At 38.3% G+C, this 21077-nt stretch overlaps 1 protein-coding gene across 1 annotated transcript; it reads right to left on the reverse strand.

Moving 5' to 3' along the window:
- Nucleotides 1-790: 790 nt before the first annotated feature.
- Nucleotides 791-15922, reverse strand: LOC114100906 (zinc finger protein 227). Its single transcript, XM_027945742.2, has 6 exons — nt 15174-15922; nt 13169-13241; nt 12693-12754; nt 9654-9780; nt 8520-8615; nt 791-3358 (listed from the first exon to the last, which is right to left on the reverse strand). The coding sequence occupies exons 3-6, from the start codon at nt 12750-12752 to the stop codon at nt 1227-1229; spliced, it is 2415 nt and encodes an 804-aa protein (XP_027801543.2). The 5' UTR covers nt 12753-12754; nt 13169-13241; nt 15174-15922; the 3' UTR covers nt 791-1226.
- Between the last annotated feature and the right edge of the window lie 5155 nt (nt 15923-21077).

Raw genomic sequence — 21077 nt, forward strand, 5'->3', positions numbered from 1 at the left:
CTAAAGCAATTTCGAAAAAGCAAAGTTAGAGAACTCATGCTACCTGATTTAGAGACTTACAATTAAGCTATAGTAATAAGTGGCATTGGTGAAAGAATTAAGATCTTAAATATCAATATTAAATTTTCCTGAATATTATAGCATAGCTGTTTTAAGTAAATATTCTTATTCTTAGGAAAATATACTTTGTATTGAGTGTAAGGGCAAGATGACTGCAATATACTTTTGTGTGGTTAATAAAAAAGTGTGTATACATAGGCATCAGTAAGTATACATATGCACATCCAGATAAGTGAAGACTGACTCAATTGTGTTAAGATGAATCTGGGTAAAGGGTATATGAGAGAATTTATATAAATTTTACAGTTTTTCTAAGTTTCATATGATTTCAAAATAAAAAAATATAAACATATGAATCAAAATCTCATCATTTAGAGATAATTAGAAATATCTATACATCTATACTTTTTATTAAAAAAATAGGATTCCACAAAAACTCATGTTTTATGTTTTCCCAGATTAATAAATTCTGAAAATCTTCCAACCTCTGTAACTACAAATTTACTTTCTCTCATTTAGTGTTTGTATAGTATTCCATGCAATGATAATGCATAAAATACTTTGGCAATCCAACTGGTTATTTGTTGCTACTAAAACAATGATTCAATGAATATCTTTTCTTATATATCATGGCAGACATAAATTTACATTTGAAGATCAAAAGTTCATCTCTGGGAATCTACTTAATTATAGCCCTTTATACTACATAAAATAATCATATTGTACATCCTTAGTAACAGGAAATTTTTAGTCAGCAATTTTATTTTTCCATAGCTTTACAGCTTTTTAGTAAAAATAATGACCACTGTAAGTATAAAAGGAAAGTTAAAGGAAAAATAGTTCAAAACCCTTCCTGATCAAAAATAATAACTAGTTAACATATGGCAAATATCCTTTTATACAATACCTTTGAGCATAGAGTCACACTGAAAGATGGTCATTTATATTAACTGGATCTTGCCAACAGGATGGCAATATCAATTTCTTCCTGAAATCTGAATTCTAGTCCTGTTACTCTGGTTCTACGTCATCATTTTAAAGTATGTGTTAGATTCTGAGTCTGAAGAAAACCCCTACCACTCTCGATATTTTAATAGGGTTTCATCACCAGCACAGACTCAAAAAACTTGAAGTTGTACATTCAGGCAGAAGTCAACAAAAAATTTTCATTTCTTGAGTTTTTTGCCAATGTGGACTTTCTGGTGGTATGTAAGACGGGACCGGTGACTGAAGTCCTTGCCACATACATCGCATTTGTAAGGTTTTTCTCCAGTGTGGACTCTTTGGTGGGCTTGAAGGCGTGCACTCTGACTGAAGCCCTTCCCGCATTCCTCACATTTAAAGAGTTTCTCCCGGGTGTGAACACTCAGATGGACTCGAAGATTCGAGGGAAGACTAAAGGCTTTACCACACTCCTCACACTTATGAGGTTTTTCTCCTGTGTGGACCCTCTGGTGATGGCGAAGATTCAAGCTCCTACCGAAGCCCTTCCCACACTCCTCACACCTGTAAGGTTTTTCTCCAGTGTGTCCTCTCTGATGGTATATGAATTGTGAACTATATCTAAAGCCCTTTCCACACACATCACATTTATATGGCTTCTCCCCAGTATGGACTCTCTGATGGGATTGGAGGCCCGAGGACTGACTAAAGCCCTTACCACATATACCACATTTGTATGGTTTCTCTCCAGTATGGACTCTCTGATGGACCCGAAAATCGATGGCCTGACTGAAGCTCTTATCACACTCTTCACATTTGTACGGTTTCTCTCCAGAGTGAACTCTCTGATGAGCATGAAGATTTGACCTCCAGCTGAAGCCCTTCCCACACTCCTCACATTTATATGGTTTCTCTCCGGTGTGAATTACTTGGTGAAGTTTCAGATTTGAACTGTAACTGAAGTCCTTGCCACACACTTCACATTTGTATGGTTTCTCTCCAGTGTGGACTCTCTGATGGGTTTGAAGCTTTGAGGACTGACTGAAGCCCTTCCCACATATTTCACATTTGAATCGTTTCTCTCCAGTATGGACATTCTGATGGACTTGAAGATTTGAGGCCTGACTGAAGCCCTTACCACACTCCTTACATTTATAAGGTTTCTCTCCTGTGTGAACTCTGAAATGGATATGAAGATCTGTATTTCGGGTAAAGCCTTTCCCACACACCTCACATTTATATGGCTTCTCCCCAGTGTGGACTCTGCGATGGCATATCAGTGGTGAATTGTGGCTGAAGCCCTTACCACACACATCACATTTGTAGGGTTTCTCCCCAGTGTGGACTCGCTGATGGATGTGGAAATGTGCAGCCTGAGTGAATCCCTTCCCACACTCCTCACATTTATAAGGCTTTTCACCCCTATGGACCCTCTGATGGACACGGAGATTAACACTCCAGCCAAAGCCCTTGCCACACTCTTCACATTTGTATGGTTTTTCTTCAGTGTGAACTCTCTGATGGCACTGAAAATTGGAACTTTGACTAAAGCATTTACCACACTCCTCACATTTATAAGGTTTCTCTCCAGTGTGAGTCCTATAATGAATGATGAGACCTGTGCTGCTACTGAATCTCTTGCCACAATTGTCACATCTATAGGACTTTTCTCCTGGGTTAGACTGGTGAGAATAAAAAGGGTTCTTATTAAAGCAATCACCAGATTCCTGACACTTACCCAGTGTCTCTCCTGGGTGAACTCTCTGATGAGTTTGCAGGTGTGTGTTCTGACTGAAGCACTTCTCTCCTGTGTGAACCTTCTGATGAAGGTGAAGCACTGGACTATAATGGAAGCTCACTCCACACTCATTACATGGATGTGGTTTCTCTTGAAAGGGTAACTGCAGATTGGAGCCATAGATATCGCTCCTGCCACATTTGTCGCATTTGCAGGGCTTCTGCTCTGTCTCATTTTTAACATGTTCACTGATTGGTGATTTCCTCATCAAGTCTTCACACAAATGCAGACTGCTTTTCACATCAATTTGCTTATTTCTACTGAGATTCTGTGACTTGCTCAGATATGCATTCTGGCAAGAATCCTGGGTTCTTAAAGTTGAAAACTCTTCATTTTCAGCATACCTGGAACCATTTCCTTTATGGTTCTTTATAATGCTCTCACTTTCAAAAACCTGAATGGAATTACCTTGTGATAACTGGAAATTCTTCCTCTGAAGACATCTGGTTAATTCACTTGCAACCTGTTTCCAGATTTGCCAGCAGGATAGCTCTGCATGTGAAAGGTATTTTAATGCAAATTTTTGAAGAGTTTCCATCTCATTTTGACTTGTATTGCCTATAAGAGAAAGCAACATTCAGAAATAAGGACAGGTTAATACTTTCTTTAGAAATATCAGAATTTCAGAGTAGGGCCAGATTAAGTAGCACATGCCTGTAAACCTAGAGTCTCAGGACGCTGAGGCAGGAGGATCACAAGTTCAAAGCCAGGCTCAGCAACTTAGTGAAATCTTTTCTCAAAATAAAAAATAAAAAGGGCTGGGGATGTGGCTCAGTGGTTAAGTGCCTCTGGGTTTGATCCCTGGAACCAAAAAAAAAAAAAAAAAAAAATCACAGTAAGGACATAGGGTAAGGCCTTATAAGAGTCATCTTGTCCTTACAACATCATTTATCCTTTTCTCATGTTTTTCACCCAGATGGAAGTAAAGAGTGGGATCAAGAGTCTTCTAACTCCAACATGTAAAATGTGGCTCATTTCTAGAAGTGTAAATATGATGTTTACTATGAGAGCCACAAGCTTGAAATCAGATGGTTTCAAGACAACAAAAAAACAATCTACGTTCCAACCACAATAACATAAATTAAAAGCTTATTTACCTTTTCTTTGGGCATAAAATAGTACTTTAGGTTTTGGTAGAAATTATACTTCAAGAATAATTTAGGAAATGGGGCTGGGGTTGTGGCTCAGCGATAGAATGCTCACCTATTCAAGGCCCTGGGTTCGATCCTCAGCACCACATATAAATAAAATAAACATATTGCGTCTAACTACAACTGAAAAGTTAAAAAAAAAAAAGAAAAAGAAGAATTTAGGAAAGTGGTTGGAATACTAACATGCACTGTTCTGAAACCTGGTAATAATTCAAGTCTGTAAAAGTAGAAGAAAAGGGAAAGCTAATCTTGTACAACGGAGAAAGAAGTTGGGAGAAGGAATAAAACAGGGCATAGTGCAGGCTCTCAAAAATAAACCCGGAAGAATTATATTTCACTTGGAAAACTCAGATTTGTTGATTCTCTCACTCCCTTTAGGTCTATGTTCAAATACCTTCCTAACATTCAATGTAAAAATAATTCCACATTAACTCCTATACCTTCGATCCTTCCCATTTTCCTTATAATGCTTTATCTCTCTCCTTCTCACAGTGCTGGGGATGCAACCCAGGGCCTTATGCATGTTAGGGAAGTGCTCTACCACCCCCTAGCACCATATTTCTCTCCACTGCACTTATTATAAGTTGATCATCCCTAATTTGAAAATTCAAAATATTCCCAAACCCAAAACTGTGCTGACATGGAGCCACAGTGGAAAATTTCACACTTGACCTCATGTGATGGGTCACAGTCAAAATGCAGGTGTACTAAGCGAACCACATAAAACTACCTTCAGGTTACAAGGTATCTATGAAACATAAATAAACTTTGAGTTTAGGCTTAGGGTCCATCCTCAATATTATCTCATTATGTACATATAAATATTCCCAAATCCCACCCAATCCAAAATACTTCTAGTCCCAACCATTTTGGATAAAGGAGATTCATTCTGCATTATCTGACTTACTATATACTTCCTATTTTTCTGTCTTGTCCTTTTTATACCGACTAGAATATAATGGTCACAAGAATAGCATAAACTCTGTTCCCAATGTAATTTGATTTTTATCAAATTGTTGGGATACGTTAGTATACTATGAAATCAATTCTATAATTTGTGACAATTTTTTGAAAAAGCAGAACAAAAACTTAAGTGTATTATAAGCAATAAGAGTACCACTAAAGCTGGGTGCAGTGGTGTGCACCTGTAATCCCAGCAGTCTGGGAAACTGAGGCGCAAGAATCCCAAGTTCATCGCTTCTCGGCCTTTTGGCTAAGATCAAGTGTAGAATCCCAAGTTCAAAGCCAGCCTTAGCAAAAAGAGAGATGCTAAGCAACTCAGTGAGACCACGTCTCTAAATAAAAAATAGAAAGCAGGGCTGGGGATGTGGCTAGTGGTCAAGTACCCTGAGTTCAATCCCCAGTACCCAAAAGGAAAAAAAAAAAAATACCAGTACACACAAGTTGAGGTGGTGAGTACCTCTACACTTCTAATCCCAGCTATTCAGGAAGCTGAGGCAGGACTGCCTGAGCTCAGGATTTTGAGACCAGCGAGGGCAACACAGTGAGACTTCTATATCAAAAGAGTACTATTATACAGAGGCTGGGGTGGTGGCTCAGTGGTAGAGGCTTGCCTGGATTGTGAGGCACTGGGTTTGATCTCCAGCAGAGAAACAAACAAACAATAAAACCCTGGCTTAAACTATTTCAAAGGGGAGGAGGGACCTTAATTATATAATTAATTTGCTTAAATGGGGTTATATCTTAATAATTTAAACTTTGAAAAACTATCAACAGGCACATGCAACTCTGAATGGTGACCTGAATAATCCACCTCCCCAAAGAAGAGATGTTCAAGTCCTGAACCTGTTAATGGCCAAAGGAACTTCATAAATATGATTAAATCGAGGATTTCAAGATGGGGAGATTATCCTGGATTAGCAAAATGAGCTCAAAGTAATCACAAGATGGAGGCAGGAGGGAAACCTCCCCCATTTCACCCTCTGCACCTCTCCTTTAGATAGTTTTGATCTGTGTTCTTTTGGTTGTAATAAAACTGCTAAATAAAGCACCTTCCTGAGTTCTGCAAATCATTCTAACAAATTACCAAGGGAACCCCCAAATCTGTATCTAGTTGGTCAAAAGTGAGTCTGAGAACCCCTAGACTTATAGCTGGTGCTGAAGGGTGTCTTGTGGAGGACTGTGCCCTCACCCTGTAAAGCCTGGCCTTGGAGTGTCTGACATCAAACGTCATTGCAACATGTGAAGAGCTTCTCACACTGTCTACCGTCAACCAAGATTAACACCAACAAGGTTTAAATCATGCTGGAAAACTTAGGTAGAAACTCCATAATTTTTCCTTTCCTAGTCAGCACTCTGCTCATCTCCATAGGTATGACAGTGCACGTGGACACTGAAAATATTCAATCCAACACTGCTAAACAACTGCATATAGAATATAACTATTTAGATATTACAATAAAGGGAGGGGGAAAGCAGGAAGCTGGCAGTACACAGGGTAGTTTTCTCTAAAATGTAGCAACTTGAAGTTACTATGTGGAAACTGATGAATCATAATGCCTAGTACATTGATATTGATAAAAATTACCATGAGTTCAATTACAGCCTGATAATTGTGAATAACTTTTACCTTCTAAATTTAAAAGGTCTGAATCTCTACATATCTAAAGATGTCTACAAAATTATAATTGTATAATAATTATGTTATAATTACCTAAACATTTAATTATATTTATAGATTCACTGTAAAACGATGTTCCAAAATTACCCATTAATCACTCTAGTGTGTTCTAAATCAATGAGCTATCTTTGGAGTAATAGGGATGTAAGGTCCATTTGTCTCCATTCTTCTCTGTAAGTTTTTAAGAATCACTATAAAAACAAGCACTGTAATTTGTGCTCCTGTGACCTACAGGGAATATATAGATTATATAATTCTTGGATATTATTGGCACATGGGGCATGATTGCAAAGTCCTTAAATATACTGGTATTGAAGAAGAAAAGGAAATCTTTGAAAGGGGGACAGAAAATGCTGCCTGATTTAAAGGACCTTAGTCTGTTAGGTAAAAATGAAAAATGACAATACTTAGGACCATAATTCTTGAGGTTGTTTGCATATGAAAATGAGACCCAGTCAAGTGAAGCAAGTATCTAATAATCCGGAACACATTAAACATGATGCAGCATGTAGACGTAAAAGGGAAACAGACAAAAGAAGAATGGTTATATTCATTAACCACTCCAGAATTCAGGGCCTCAACTGGTGTGCTTGCAGACAAGCCTCTATTTTGTTTTGGGGGTTGGGAGAGTTTTACAGCCTCTAGGATGAACTAATTTTTACTTTTAATTTTTAAATAGTAGAACTGAGAAATACACAAATTAAAGAGGAAAAAAGAGAAAGGAAGTGAAGAATGCAGTGAGAGGTGAAGGAGTGAGAAGGGGGATGAGGAGGGCAAGGACGAGCTAGTGGAAGAGCATGGTGGCTGGCAGCACGTGGGCAAGGCAGCCTTCAAGCAGAGAAAGGCTGGGGTCACAGGCTGGGGGAGCTGCAAGGGGAGCTTTCCCATTCCTGTGCCAGTGAATAGGAATTACGTTAATAGTTCATTCTTGGGCTGGGATCATGGCTCAGTGGTGGAGCACTTGCTTAGCATGTGTGAGGCACTGGGTTTGATCCTCAGAACCACAAAAGAAGATAAACAAATAAAATACAGGTGTTGTGTCCATTTACAACTAATATATAGATATTTTTTTCCTTTCCTTTTTTAGCTGTCCATAGACCTTTATTTATTTATTTACTTGTGGTGCTCAGACTCAAACCCAGTGCCTCACACGTTAGGCTAGCGCTCTACCACTGAGCCACCACCACAACCCTAATAATTCATTCTCTCAGCAAGTATTTCTAAGTACAGAAGGCCCATCAGAGGTTTGAGTGGATAGCAGAAAATGAAACTGCCAAAATCCCTACTCTTGTGGGATGAGACAGATAATAAACAAGAAAATAAAAAATATGTCATTAGGTAATCAGTGTTTAGCCACAAAAGAGATAAGGTAAGAGGACGGAGAGTGGAAGGAAGAAGTTACTTTAAACACAACAGACACAGAAGGCTTCTCTAAAGGATGAAAGTTGAGAAGTGACCTGAAAGGAGTAAGGAAGGGGCTGTGCTGGGCTGGAGGGTTCTGCTGAGGTAGTGAACAGAAATAGCCAAAGCCACGAAACAGAAGAACTCAGAAAGTCCATGCCAAGGGGACCCAAAAGGCCAGAATGATCTAAGCAAGGAAGAAAGGATAGAAAATGAAATAGAAACTTGGGGAGGATACGAGATCAGACAGGGTCTTACAGCCCAGTCGAGTGACAAGAGAAGGCTTTGAAGGGGGTTAACTAGAGGAGTGGCATGCTCTAATTTTTTAAATTATTTTTTAAAGAATCACCTGGCTACTGTGTAGAGACAGATTATACGAATGTAAGGGAGGAAGCATGGAGACCAGCATGGAGGTGCTTGTCATTATCCAGGTGAGAGGTGATAACACTTAGATTATGGTGGCAATGATACATGTGGTAAGAAGCTCACTAGCTCATGTCTGAAAGAATAGCTACACGGTTCTCACCAAAATAGCTACTTCTCTGGGTTTCTGTCTCCATCATCCAAAGCTTTTCTTCTGCTTCCAACTGGGACACCATATCTACTTTGAAGGGAAGGTACCCTATGAAAAAGCAGAGATACATATATTTAAGGTGAACACACAACTAAAATACATTTTTGCCTAAGTCATATAATCCTCAGTGGTATTTTAAGAATTTTTTAAAATCAGGAACTATAAGAAAAAACTCAGGTCTTGCCTAGTTCTCAGATGATACATTTGACATATATATGTATTAAATTACACTTGGCCAACACTGTCTTTCCCATCACTCATTCAAAGTGGTCACAGCATGGGCTGTGGTAGAGAGCTTGCCTAGCATGTGTGAGGCACTGGGTTCGATCCTCGGCACCACATAAAAATAAATAAATAAGGGCATAAAAAATATTATAATATTATTTTTAAAAAAATTTGTCATAGGGCTGGGGTTGTGGCTCAGAAGTAGAGCACTCGTCTAGCATGTGTGAAGCACTGGGTTCAATCCTCAGCACCACATAAAGTAAAATAAAGACATTGTGTCTACCTATAACTAAAAAATAAATTTTAAAAAATGCTATGGATGAATTGTGAGTGGTTTTTGATAAGGAATTCTGATATAATCTACCCTCATATATTTCATTGAAAAGAAAATGCCAGTACAAAGCCCTAAGTTTACTTCATGACCCAGGAGTAGTTTACCACCATAATTTGAAAGATAAAATATAGAAGCAAAGTTGCCCATCTACAGTTCATCTAGAACATCTCTCAACTGTGGCAAGACTGATCCTTTGCACTGGTGAATTCTGGGTTGTGGAGCGTTGTCCTATGCATTGCAAGCCTACATCCCTGGTTACCACCCGTTAGATGGGACAACTGGGTCCAGACATTGCCAAATGTCCTCTGACAGAAAAATCACCCCAGCTGAGAACCAGTGATTCAAAAGAAAAGAATATCACGTAGCAAAACCACCACTAAAACTTATCCCTATCATCCCAGACATTAGAAATCATTTTGCCTTCAAGAGCAGGGAACCATTTCAAATGGGTCAAAGCCTTGAACATCTGAGGACACAGAGATACTTCAGGGAGTTAAAGTTCAGTGTCAGAGGGTGCCTGTCCTCACCCACTGCAACCAGGTTCTTGAAATTCTCCACCATTACATCTTGGTACAGCTTCCTCTGAGTAAGGTCCAGCAGCCCCAGCTCCTCTGTGGTGAAGACCACAGCCACATCTTTGAATGTCACTGCCTCCTACAATATCAAACACACATAGCCTCAATTTTACAGCTCCCCCAGAAAAAGTGCAGTACAAGCGTGGTACAGTGGTGCACACCTGTAATCCCAGCAACTTGGGAGGCTGAGGTAGGAGGATCACAAATTCAAGGGCAGCCTCAGCAATTTAGTAAGACCATGTCTCAAAAAAATAGAAAAGAAAAAAAAAAAAGTCTAGGGATGTAGCTTAGTGGTAAAGCATACATGGGTTCAATCCCCAGTACCACCAAAAACAAACCAAAAATAAGTACAGCATGAAAAGGATATCAAACAACAGAATAATAAGTACATACAGATTTGAAAGGATCCCAGTTAGTTTGTTTCAATTACTGTCCCTCCTTTAATGTCCCCTACCCCCACCCCCCAATTTTAAACTCTTTATCTGTTTTAAATGTTTGCAAAGTTCATAGGCCTTCGGCAACCCTCTAGGACAGTATATAGCTCTTCCTGGATGCTTCCATCTGCCGATTCACAGTTGGTTCAGGGATCAGCTCTGGACTCAGGTTGTCTGAGTTCAAATTTCAAAATTTCTGTCCTTTATTAGTTTACAGAAACCTGGGCAAGTTCCTTAACTTTTCACTATCTCAATTTCCTCTTCTCTTCAATGCTGTCTAAATCACAAGGTGCTGGAAAAGACTAGGTAGGTGAATACATGTAAAGCACTTAAGACTGCACCACAGGGGCTTAGAAACTGAACAATTCACATCCCTGCTATAATCTCTTTCACGCCATTGTGAAAAGAACAGTATTCCTTGGAACAATGTATATTTAACTAATCCAAATAATACACAATTAGTCATATGTTTTTACCTATAATCAATACTTCAAAAATTCCTTTATGGAGATCTTAGCAAAAAAATAGAAAAGAGAAAGAAAGAAAAAGAGAGAAAGAGAGATATCTTGCCAAGAAGCAGCAATTGCAAAGTCATAGAACAGTCACTTTTAAAACTTTAAAAGCAGCCTAGCAGAATGTCCCTAGAAAAGTTTTCTCAATCCACTTTTCACATGAATACAAGTATTCTTGCATGTTTAAACTCGGCCAAATATACCTTAATTCTCTTAAAAAAAAAATTTCACAACATAAGTAAAATAAATCTCTTTATTAATATTCACATACATTATTAACACTATTTTTTTCATAAATTCACTTCCTTTTTTGAAGAAACCCCTATTTTTTTCCTCATAATCCAAATGGGTTTTATCTTACTCTTTTTAGCAGAGAAGGTACAGGATTGAACTAAGGGGCGTTCTAGCACTAAGCTACACCCCCATCCCTTTTTACTTTTTTATTTTGAGACAGTTCCACTAACTTACTGAGGCTGTGATCCTCCTGACTCAGCCTCCCAAGCTGCTAAAGTTATAGGCATGCACCACCACATCAGGCTATCCTACTAGTCCTAGCAGGAAATTGAACTATTGACCTTTACTTTGTTTAAATATATCCCACCAGTTGGTTATTGTCTTGTAATATTGTGCCTGATTTCTTGTGCTGAAGAAAAATTTAAACTACTTATATTAAACTGAGTTTAGGCATCTAGGTTTTCAGAATGACTAAGACACACACCTAACAGAGAGGAGACAAGTCCTTTGGTGAGACCCAAATGAAGGGCACCATTAAAGTTTATGTTTCAAAGGGTCATATGCAGGTGCTTCTATGATATGCACTCCAGTTTCTGGAAAATACTTTTGCCTTGTCTACCTCTTCATAAAAATGGAATGAAAATATTCCTACCTAACAGTCAGAAACTTCAGAGTTGAATGTACAGGTGACCTGGGAAAAGGTGGGTAGTTATATGATATTCCCACACCCCTATCTTCATGTTTAAAATGCAGATAAATCACCTACATATTCACACAGTGCTCTAAAGAATAAAGCAACGACAGAAAGAACTGGCGAGGTATTTAAACACTATTATACCATATACAACTACTACCTATATACAATTGCTTTGACAAAATAAATAGATGAGTGACTAAAATACACATACACATATACACACACACATGCACACACGCACGCACGCATGCAAGGAAAAACTATAGCTCTCCTTCTATAAAAACATTTAATAACTTTACACCATGTCATACTTTGGATGCTCTACTTACAAAATACCTAAGAGAACTGACATGAAATATACCTCTTCAATTTAGAGTTCCTAAAACTTGAAGGACAAACAATGCAGAATTCCACCAGAATTGCTTTCTGGGGACAAAAGTTATACATAGAGAAAATGTTCCTATAGTGTTCCTTAAAATGGTAAAATTCTTAAATCTCTTAAAAGTTTTAATAGGAATAATTTATTTTTTAAAGGGCATTCCAATTCAATAGAATATAATATAGCCACTGAAATACATTTGATATAAACTAAATGAAAAAAACGTTCAAAATTTCACCTATTCCATTATTGCAAATATATAGTGACATGAACTTGAAAAAGGAATACGAGAAAGTAAAAAGAGCTAGTTTACAAGCAAGAGAGCAATATAGATTATTTTGTTCTTAAAGTTTCTCTTTTCAAATATTTTTTGTAAAATGGTAAAGATAATAAATGAAACAAAACACAAACATACACACACACACATCTAGCATACAATGTATACTCAAAGACCTGTTATTCTGTAGGACACAGTGGTACATGCCTCTAATCCCAGCAGCTTGGGAAGCTAAGGCAGGAGGATTACAAGTTAGAAGCCAGCCTCAGCAACTTAGCGAGGCCAAAGCAATTCAGCAAGATTCTGTCTCAAAAATAAATCATAAGAACGGTTGGGGATGTAGTTCAGTGGTTAAGTACCCCTGGGTTCAATCCCGGGTCCAAAAAAAAAATCTGTTATTTTCCATCAGCCTTTCCAAAGAAGAGAAAAATATATACCTAAGACACAGAATCCCTTACCTGAAACTTGGTCATTTGTTCCTGTTCCTTCTGGGGAAGGTCAGATTCCTGAATAGGCATGTCTGAGGAAGGATGAAGAAGATGTGAGATACAAGTTAGAGCTCCCACTAACTCATATGGATTTTTGTGGAAATTATAGAAGAGTACGAGTGTCCCCACTTCCAGACAGATGCCACCACATAGCTCCATAATCAGAGCACAAGTAGATTCCGTCTACTCGGAGGCCTGTCAGCTCAATGCCATTGGCAGTGTGACCAACGAACACAACCAAATGCCACCTACTGTAGGAATTTCTGGGAATGGTAAGAGATGAAAGGCTAACATGTGGGCTAAAAAGATGTTGTGTTCTGGAGCCAAATGCCAGGTTTGGTTTCTAGAAATGACAATTCTGAATAGCCCAGAGCATGTTAAGAACTCTCTCTGTGCCCTACTTTTGTCGTGTGTCAATGAGGACAAGAATCAAACATGGTACCTACCTCATAAAGCAGCTCCAAGTATTAAATGAACAGATGGAAAGTTCTAAGAACCAGGAGTCCCTTTCTCTTGTAGCTATAAAACAAAACAAAAAGATATTTTGTATCCTAAATTATACTTGCAAACATTGTTAGTCTATAAAATCACCTTTAATTTCTGAAAAGTCTAATCCTGATTTAAAATATCTTCTTAGTTAATAATTTGTTGCCCACTAATAATATTTTACTGATACTGGTATCAGTTTTCTAAAAAGTACCATTTCATGGTACTTTATGATATTAGAAAAGGCTCCCTTTAATTCTATGTACATGGATATAAGGAAAAACACATAACAAAGGGAAAGATAAAGACAAAAAAAATCAAGATAATGGAAACTAAAATGAAAAGGTTCCAACATTTGTCTAAAAGCAATGAGAGAAGCGAATGGAAGAAATGGCAGAGACATATTATTTTAAGAGGTAATTACTCAGAATTTCCTACAGGAACTCTAAACAGTATAAATAAAAATAAATATACTCCTAAACTAATAAATCACAGCACAACTTGGGACAGTGATAGACTAAAAGAATGCAAAGAACTGAAAACAACAATAACAATCTGAGAACTCCTAGAAAGAAAATATATTTAGTTTACTTGAATGACAATTAGGTTGACAGAAACAGGAAAACTAACTGGAGATTGAAAACAAGAAGATATTCTCTTCATTTACTATAAACAGAATAATTGTCAACCTTTCTATGCTCAATGAATGATTATTTACATGAGGGAGAAACAAAGATATTTTAAGTGAACAAAAATGAAGAAAATGTATGGCTATATGAACCCTGAAAGATGAGCTGCAAGAAGTTAATTGGAAGAAAACATCTGTCAACATGTTGGCTACATAATAGTCTCTGAATTTAAAAAAAAAAAAAAAAAATCACAGTAACTATAATGAGGATGGCTTTTAAAAAGCAGGCCTATAACTTAGCCTCCAATTAAAAACAAACCAATAGGGCTGGGATTGTAGCATAGTGTTAGAGCACTTGCCTAGCATGTGTGAGGCACTGGGTTTGATTCTCAGCAATGCATATAAATAAATAAAATAAAGATCCAACAACAACAACAAAAAAAAATTTTTTAAAGCAACAACAACAACAAAAAAAAGGAACATTAAATTTTAAGTATTTTTAGTTTATATTTTTTCAAAATGAGACTATATGCTGGTTAAAATTAGTATTTGTTGATTAGGTACTGATACTGGTATCAGTTTTCTAAAAGTACCATTTCTTGGTACTTCATGATATCAGAAAAGGACCCTTTTAATTATTTTTAAAAGTTAAAAGAATGGCATAAGACTGCAAAATAAATTCTAAGCCAGTTGAGGATAATAAGAAGGGGGAATGAACCACACACACACACACACACAAAAAAACTGTCAAAAATGTAGAACAAAAAGAAGAAACGTGAAGTACGGTAAATTTAAAAATATACACAAATATAGTAGAAAAGAAATACACTTTAAGAAACAGATTCAATATCCCTGACTGCACTTTAAAAATCCAACTGCTTTCTAAAAAATGTTTAATGACAAAAAAAAAGTTTGAAAGAAAAGGAATGGAAGGAGATACTGAGCAAATGTCAAACACAAGCTTCGGCAGAGCTCATGGTAGAATTTAAGAAGGTGTAGCAGAATACAACAGTCACGAATATGGCATCATGTAAAAATGTGGACGTGTAACCGATGTGATTCTGCAATCTGTAATTGGGGTAAAAATGGGAGTTCATAACCCACTTGAATCTAATGTATGAAATATGATATGTCAAGAGCTTTGTAATGTTTTGAACAACCAATAAAAAAAAAAAAGAATTTAAGAAGGTGGCCTAATGTCTGTGATATGCTTTAAAAGACTATAGTTAAAATAAAAGGGGAGGCAGTTTGCAGCAAATGTTGAAACTGCTGGTTACTTAAGGATTCAGTAAATTGGAACACGACTTATTTGATGTGAAATCAAATTCAGTACTTACACCAATCTACATAGTCCACAGAAGAATGTCTGGACGTCAGGGTGAGGTGTTATTAATAAACTCACTTCTGAGCCCTACGCATAACTCAGGTATTCGACAAAAATCTGGTCATTTTCCTCCTGATAATTTACAGAGAGAAGGAAACCCGGCTGATGGCAAGAGACCACGGAGCAAGGACGTGCCTTCGGTTCAGTGGCAGCACAGTCCCTCCCTCCAGCTCCGATTCAGGGGTGAAGAAAAGGCTGCGGTGAAACTACGCCCTCGGCTTCTCGGAGGATGAGGCGGCGGGTTGCGGCTTCTCCCGAGGCCGGGCCCCCGTTTCTCTTCGCCAGCTTCCAGGTGAAACGCGCGCTGCGAACGCAGAACTGTGTGGACAGCAAAAGGCGACCCGGGACCAGGCGCCGCCGCCGCGGACCTGAGCGTTGACCGGAGCCTCATCTAACTAGGCTCCTCCGCAGGACCTGCCGGCTTTACCGCTCTCCCAGAGGAAACGGCGCAGAGGTGGCAACGGGGAGCTGTCTCACACGGATCGCAAGAGCGCGGCTCCGTAAGCAGGGAGGGCCGAGGGGATCCACGCTTCTGACCTCCGCCTCTCGGCCTCCCCCGGCGGCCGCGACTTCTCCATGTTAAACTGCCGTCAGGTGGCCGCGAGACTCACGCTCAGGCTGAAAAGGTTCCGCGGGTTGCTGCGGCTGCAGGCAGGGCGGCCTCACCTCCCGGACCAAAAGACGGTGACTGCTTTGCTTTCCCCGGCGGAAGCGGCTCAGACTACTCGAAACGCCTAAACTACACTTCCCAGAAGCCCCTAGGAGAAGGAACGCTGCGCGTCCGCTGCTTGATGACTTCCGGAGTTCTGAAATAACATTTCCCAGAATGCCCGGAGGGGGAAAAACGGAATTCCCTCTCTCAGAGGAAAAAAAAATGTCTCCAAACTCTCCGAGGTTCGGGACTACGACTTCCAGGATCCTCTTCACGACTTCCAGTCCTTTTGCAGACCTGAAGCAGTTCCTGTTGACAGAAGTTAAGGTTTTTCTCACTAGCGAATAAATAAAAAGTAACAGCAAATATGAAAGTCAGAGATTGTAAGAAACATATCATGTAATCCTTTCCTAATAGAATTACACCCAGCACTAACAAGAAAAAAAAAAAAAAAAAAGCAATACCTTTTAATTTTCAATGTTTACATTTAACAGGATTAACCAATAGGAAAGATATTTTTTTAGATACAAAGAGAATCAAAGACCAAAAATATGCAATGGATGCAGAATATTTTGTAGAATTCCACTTTTGTTAGCAGCATAAATAATTCTGAACTGACATATTGAGCACAACTACACATAGAGTAAAAAAAAAAAAAGCACACGCACAAGCTTCAGCATAGACTTCTATGCACTCTTCAAAGTAATTGAGGCCACTGGAATCGTTTCTCGGGGAATTTCTCACTTGAAAAGTGAACAAATTCATTAACTTTATCTTTTTTAACATTTTGTTTTAAATAGTTATACATTGCAGTAGAGCGCACTTAGTACATCATATATAATGTATAATATCTCATTCTTCTGGGTTTATGTGATGTAGAATCACATCAGTCCTATAATTATATATGTACATAAGATAATAATGTCTGACTCATTCTACTATCCTTTCCTTCACTTCCCTCCCTTCACTCCCTTCTACCTACACTAAAGTATCTCTATTCTTCCCTCCCCCATCCCCCTTGTGAATTAGAATCCGCATATTAGAAAAAACATTTGGCTTTTGGTTTGGGGGGATTGGCTTTTTTGGATGATATTCTCCACCTTCATCCATTTACTGGCAAATGCCATAAATTAATTCTTCTTTAAGGCTGAGTGATAGTCCATCATATATATATATCTCACTTATCACTTTTTTTAATCCATTCATCTGTTGAGGGGCACCTAGGTTGGTTCCATAGTTTATCTATTGTGAACTGAGCTGCTATAAACATTGATGTGGGTGCATCACTGTAATATGCTAATTGTAAGTCCTTTGGGTATAAACTGAGAAGTTGGACAGCTGGATCAAATGGTGGTTTCATTCCCAGTTTTCTGAGGAATCTCCACACCACTTTCCACAATGGTTGCACCAAATTTTCTTTCCCCCTAGCAATGTATGAGTGTACCTTTTTAACTCTGACTTCCTTAACAAGACTCCTAAAGCACAAAATAAAATCATAAATCGATAAATGGGATGGATTCAGACTATTCAAAGCCATTTTCTGCTTGTCTAGTTTCAGAACCCATGTGGACTAGCTCTATCAGGGGCTTTATTTCCTGTAAATATATTTCTGAAGACCTATGCTTTGTTATTTGCTAATTATCTGAGATTGCAAGTATTAGGGTGGCTTGGATTCTTGGACAAAAAGGAGGACTCCTTATTGAGACGCTGGCTATGGTCATCATTCTTGAAAGTGTTCCTCAAACCATATACATGACTATTTTCTATGGATTAAAAAAAAAAGTACAACAAAGATTATGAACACAGATTTGAGGCTCCAATTCTGGATTCAAATGGAAATTCTGCTTCTTACTAACTATAAGTCTTGAGCAAACAACATAAACTCTATAAGAGTAAATGGGAGGCTGGGGTTGTGGCTAAGTGGTAGAGCGCTTGCCTAGCACATAAGAGGCACTCCTTTCAATTCCCAGTACTGCATATAAATTAATAAAATAAATGTCCATTGACAAATAAAAATATTTTTAAAAAAGAGAGAGAGAGTAAGTGGGGGTTGGGTATGATAGTGCATGCCTATAATTCTAGTGACTGGGGAGGCTGAGACTGGAGGATCCGCAAGTTCAAGGCCAGCCTCAGAAAATCATCAAGATCCCACGCAACTTAGTGAGACCCTAATTCAAAAAATAAAATGGGCTGGGGATATGGCTCAGTGGTAAAGCCCTTCTGGATTCAATTCCAAGTACAAAAAAAAAAAAAAAGTAAATGAAAAAATTTTTTTGCCTTGCCCAAAGGGTCCATTTTCCCTTTCCTTTTTCTTAGAGCAGTTTCACAAGCAATCTAGTGCTTCTGAATTCTTCCCATAACATTTGATACACATGTAAATCTTCTTAGAGGCTTAAAAAAATTCCAAAGTTTATAGCCCAGAAGTGTTTTTCAAAGGTCCGGAATTTGTCCCCTTGGAATATAATCCCTTTTGCAGATTGCCTAACATAAGATACTCTGCATATCCCATTCAGTAATAAGATAGCTTGCTTTCTTGTCGGCACTTCCATTCTCTTATCTTTAGGGGGAAAATGGTGGTGTAGGCATAAACCTCATAAATCTGTTATGATCATTTAGTGAATTAATTCCTCTAAATTGATACGGGGCTGCTATATCACCTCAAATATAAGAATAGGGCAGATGGAGATTGAGTAATTCGCAAAACGATGTAATGCTAAGAATGGCAGAGCAGACACAAAGGTGAGGGAAGCCACTGGGAACAATGAGAACATTGAAACCAGGCAACACGCTACCCAGGCAGTCCTCCGCCCCGCAACGAACAGTGGGCTACAAAAGGAGGCTCTGCCCAGGGAAAGGCGAACCGCTCCCAGCTCCATCCTCGAACCCTCAGTGGCACTGGAGCTTCCCAACCAGGACGAGAAAGCTTGAAGGGTCCCCGCCAATCAGAGGAAGCCCCTAGACACTTCCCACAGGGAAAGAGTCTTCTTCCGACTAATAGGAAGCCCCTGGACCAATTCCCAGAATTCCCCAGTCCCAGCGGCCAGAAACGGAAGTGTCTCTGGGCTATGCCTCACCGGACTACATTTCCCAGAATGCCTCATCGGAAAAGCGCCATTGCAACGGTGGGGGGGGGGGTGGGCGGAAGTGCCCTGAATTTGGGGGCATTCTTGGGATACCAAGGCGAAGCTCGACAAAGTTTTCCCATTTTAGGTTGGTGGCACGTACTGATGTTGTTATTGAAAGTTTAGCTAGGTTCAGTGGGCTCAGAGAGGAAGTTAGGATGGGAAGCAAAGGGGTGCCTGTTAAGAACTCAAAGAACTGCACAATATTTGTAAGAATTAAAGAGAAAGGGAGTCTTTAAAGTCTTTGGGAGGAATTAGAGCGAACTTCAAATTTCAATACGTAAAGAGGGGTGGTGTTTTGTTTTGTTTTGTTTTGTAAGCATTCTCGTGAACTTAGCAGAAACAAATGAAAATCCTATCTAAAGAGACCAGCTTTCCTAGCCCTGAAATTAATTTTAAAATTTAGTAGTATTGCACAGAGTTAGCCTAGAAGAGGATTAGAAGATACATAGAACTTCATAATAAAGAGTTTCAAATTATCAGGAATAGCAGCATTACATATTATATAAAATGAAATTGTCAGACCACAAAGAAAATCACAAACTCATAATCAGACTGGTTTTTAGTGTGTATTTAGAAGGAAACATAGAGCCTTAAAAGAAAATGCAAAAACCTAAGTTAGCAGGGCACAAGCCTGTAATCTTAGCAACTCAGGAGGCTGAAGCAGGAGGCTTGAAAGTTCAAAGCCAGCTTCGGCCATTTAGTGAGGCCCTAAACAACTTCAGTGAGACCCTGTGGCTAATAAAATATAAAAAGAGGATGGGGATGTGGTTCAGTTGTTAAGTGCCCCTGGGTTCAATCCCTGGTACCAAAATTAAACAACAAAATAATAATAAACAAAAAAAGTAAGTGAAAGCATATCCCCAGTGAACCTATCTAAAGAATTTCATAAACAAATTCCAAAATACATACACAGTAAATATATGGAAGGAAATGATGAAGAGAAGATCCATAAAAGACAAAACAAACTAGAGTGTATTTTTTAAAAAGTGCCTGCAATGCCAGCTACTTGGTAGGGTGAGGCAGGAGGATAACAAATTTGAGACCAAACTGCAAAATTAAAAAAAAAATAAAATAAAGAGCTAGGGCTATAGCTCAGTGGTAGAGCTCACCTGCCAGCCCCACCCCAGTTTCTATCCCTACTAGTAGAGCAAAACAGAAAGAAAAAAAGAACATAATAATGAATGTGTTTCCTTAATGTGCTCATTACCTGTTGTATGCAGTAAGGAACGTCATATTCCCATAAATATATAATGTGTGTGTGTGTGTGTGTGTGTGTCAAAAGTAAAAAGGAAACACCATTAAAGAAATTAAGAAAACATTATGAGAAACATTATAATGGTACATTTGAAAATATTTCTGAATGAATATAAATTCCTAGGAAAATGTCACCTAAAACTAAAACATACACAATTGCAAATAATACTTGGTGATAACAGGTTAAAATTTTATCTCAGGATGAGAAGACAATACTGAATATGTCACTTCTAATCAATTGTACTGTATCAGGCTGGGGTTGTCGCTCAGTAGTAGAGCACTTGCCTGGCATGTATGAGGCTCTGGGTTTGATCCTCAGCTCCACATAAATAAATAAATAAATGTTATTTTTTAAAAATTTTACTGAAATTTCTATCTAACCATGTGTACAAACTTATTTGTCAATCCTGATAATTTATGTATAAATTATTTTCTATTTTCTAAATTGTAATTTATCATCTGTAAATGATGACAATTTTTATGTCTTCTTTTCTAATCCTTATACCTTCTACTATTTTTTCTATGTGCACTGAAAATATTTTCTTGTAGGCCATTCTCACTTAAAAATTGTTTGACTGAAATATTTTTTAAGAACAGGGTCTCCTATATTGCCTAGGCTGTCCTTGAACTCATCCTTTTGAGTAGCTGAGATTATAGGTGTGTGCCACTGACCCTGGCTTGGCTGGAATATTTTAAAGCAAATGGAGAGCTTCTTTTCAACATAAGTAAGCTGAAATTCTGGAGAAATTGTGTAAAAATATAATAGTTTTATTTTATATTTATTCCTGTTTCCTATTCTTATTCCCTCCCCTATCCCAGGATATTA

Source organism: Marmota flaviventris, chromosome 18, assembly GCF_047511675.1.
Source record: "Marmota flaviventris isolate mMarFla1 chromosome 18, mMarFla1.hap1, whole genome shotgun sequence".
NCBI lineage: Eukaryota > Metazoa > Chordata > Mammalia > Rodentia > Sciuridae > Marmota > Marmota flaviventris.

What these genes read in the sequence shown, in the direction of transcription:
- LOC114100906 (XM_027945742.2), bottom strand. Translation starts at nt 12,752, where the DNA reads ATGCCTATTCAGGAATCTGACCTTCCCCAGAAGGAACAGGAACAAATG. An exon ending in AACAAATGACCAAGTTTCAG is followed by an intron (nt 9,781 to 12,692) that starts GTAAGGGATTCT and finishes TTGATATTGTAG; the next exon opens with GAGGCAGTGACATTCAAAGA. An exon ending in CAAGAACCTGGTTGCAGTGG is followed by an intron (nt 8,616 to 9,653) that starts GTGAGGACAGGC and finishes GCTTTTTCATAG; the next exon opens with GGTACCTTCCCTTCAAAGTA.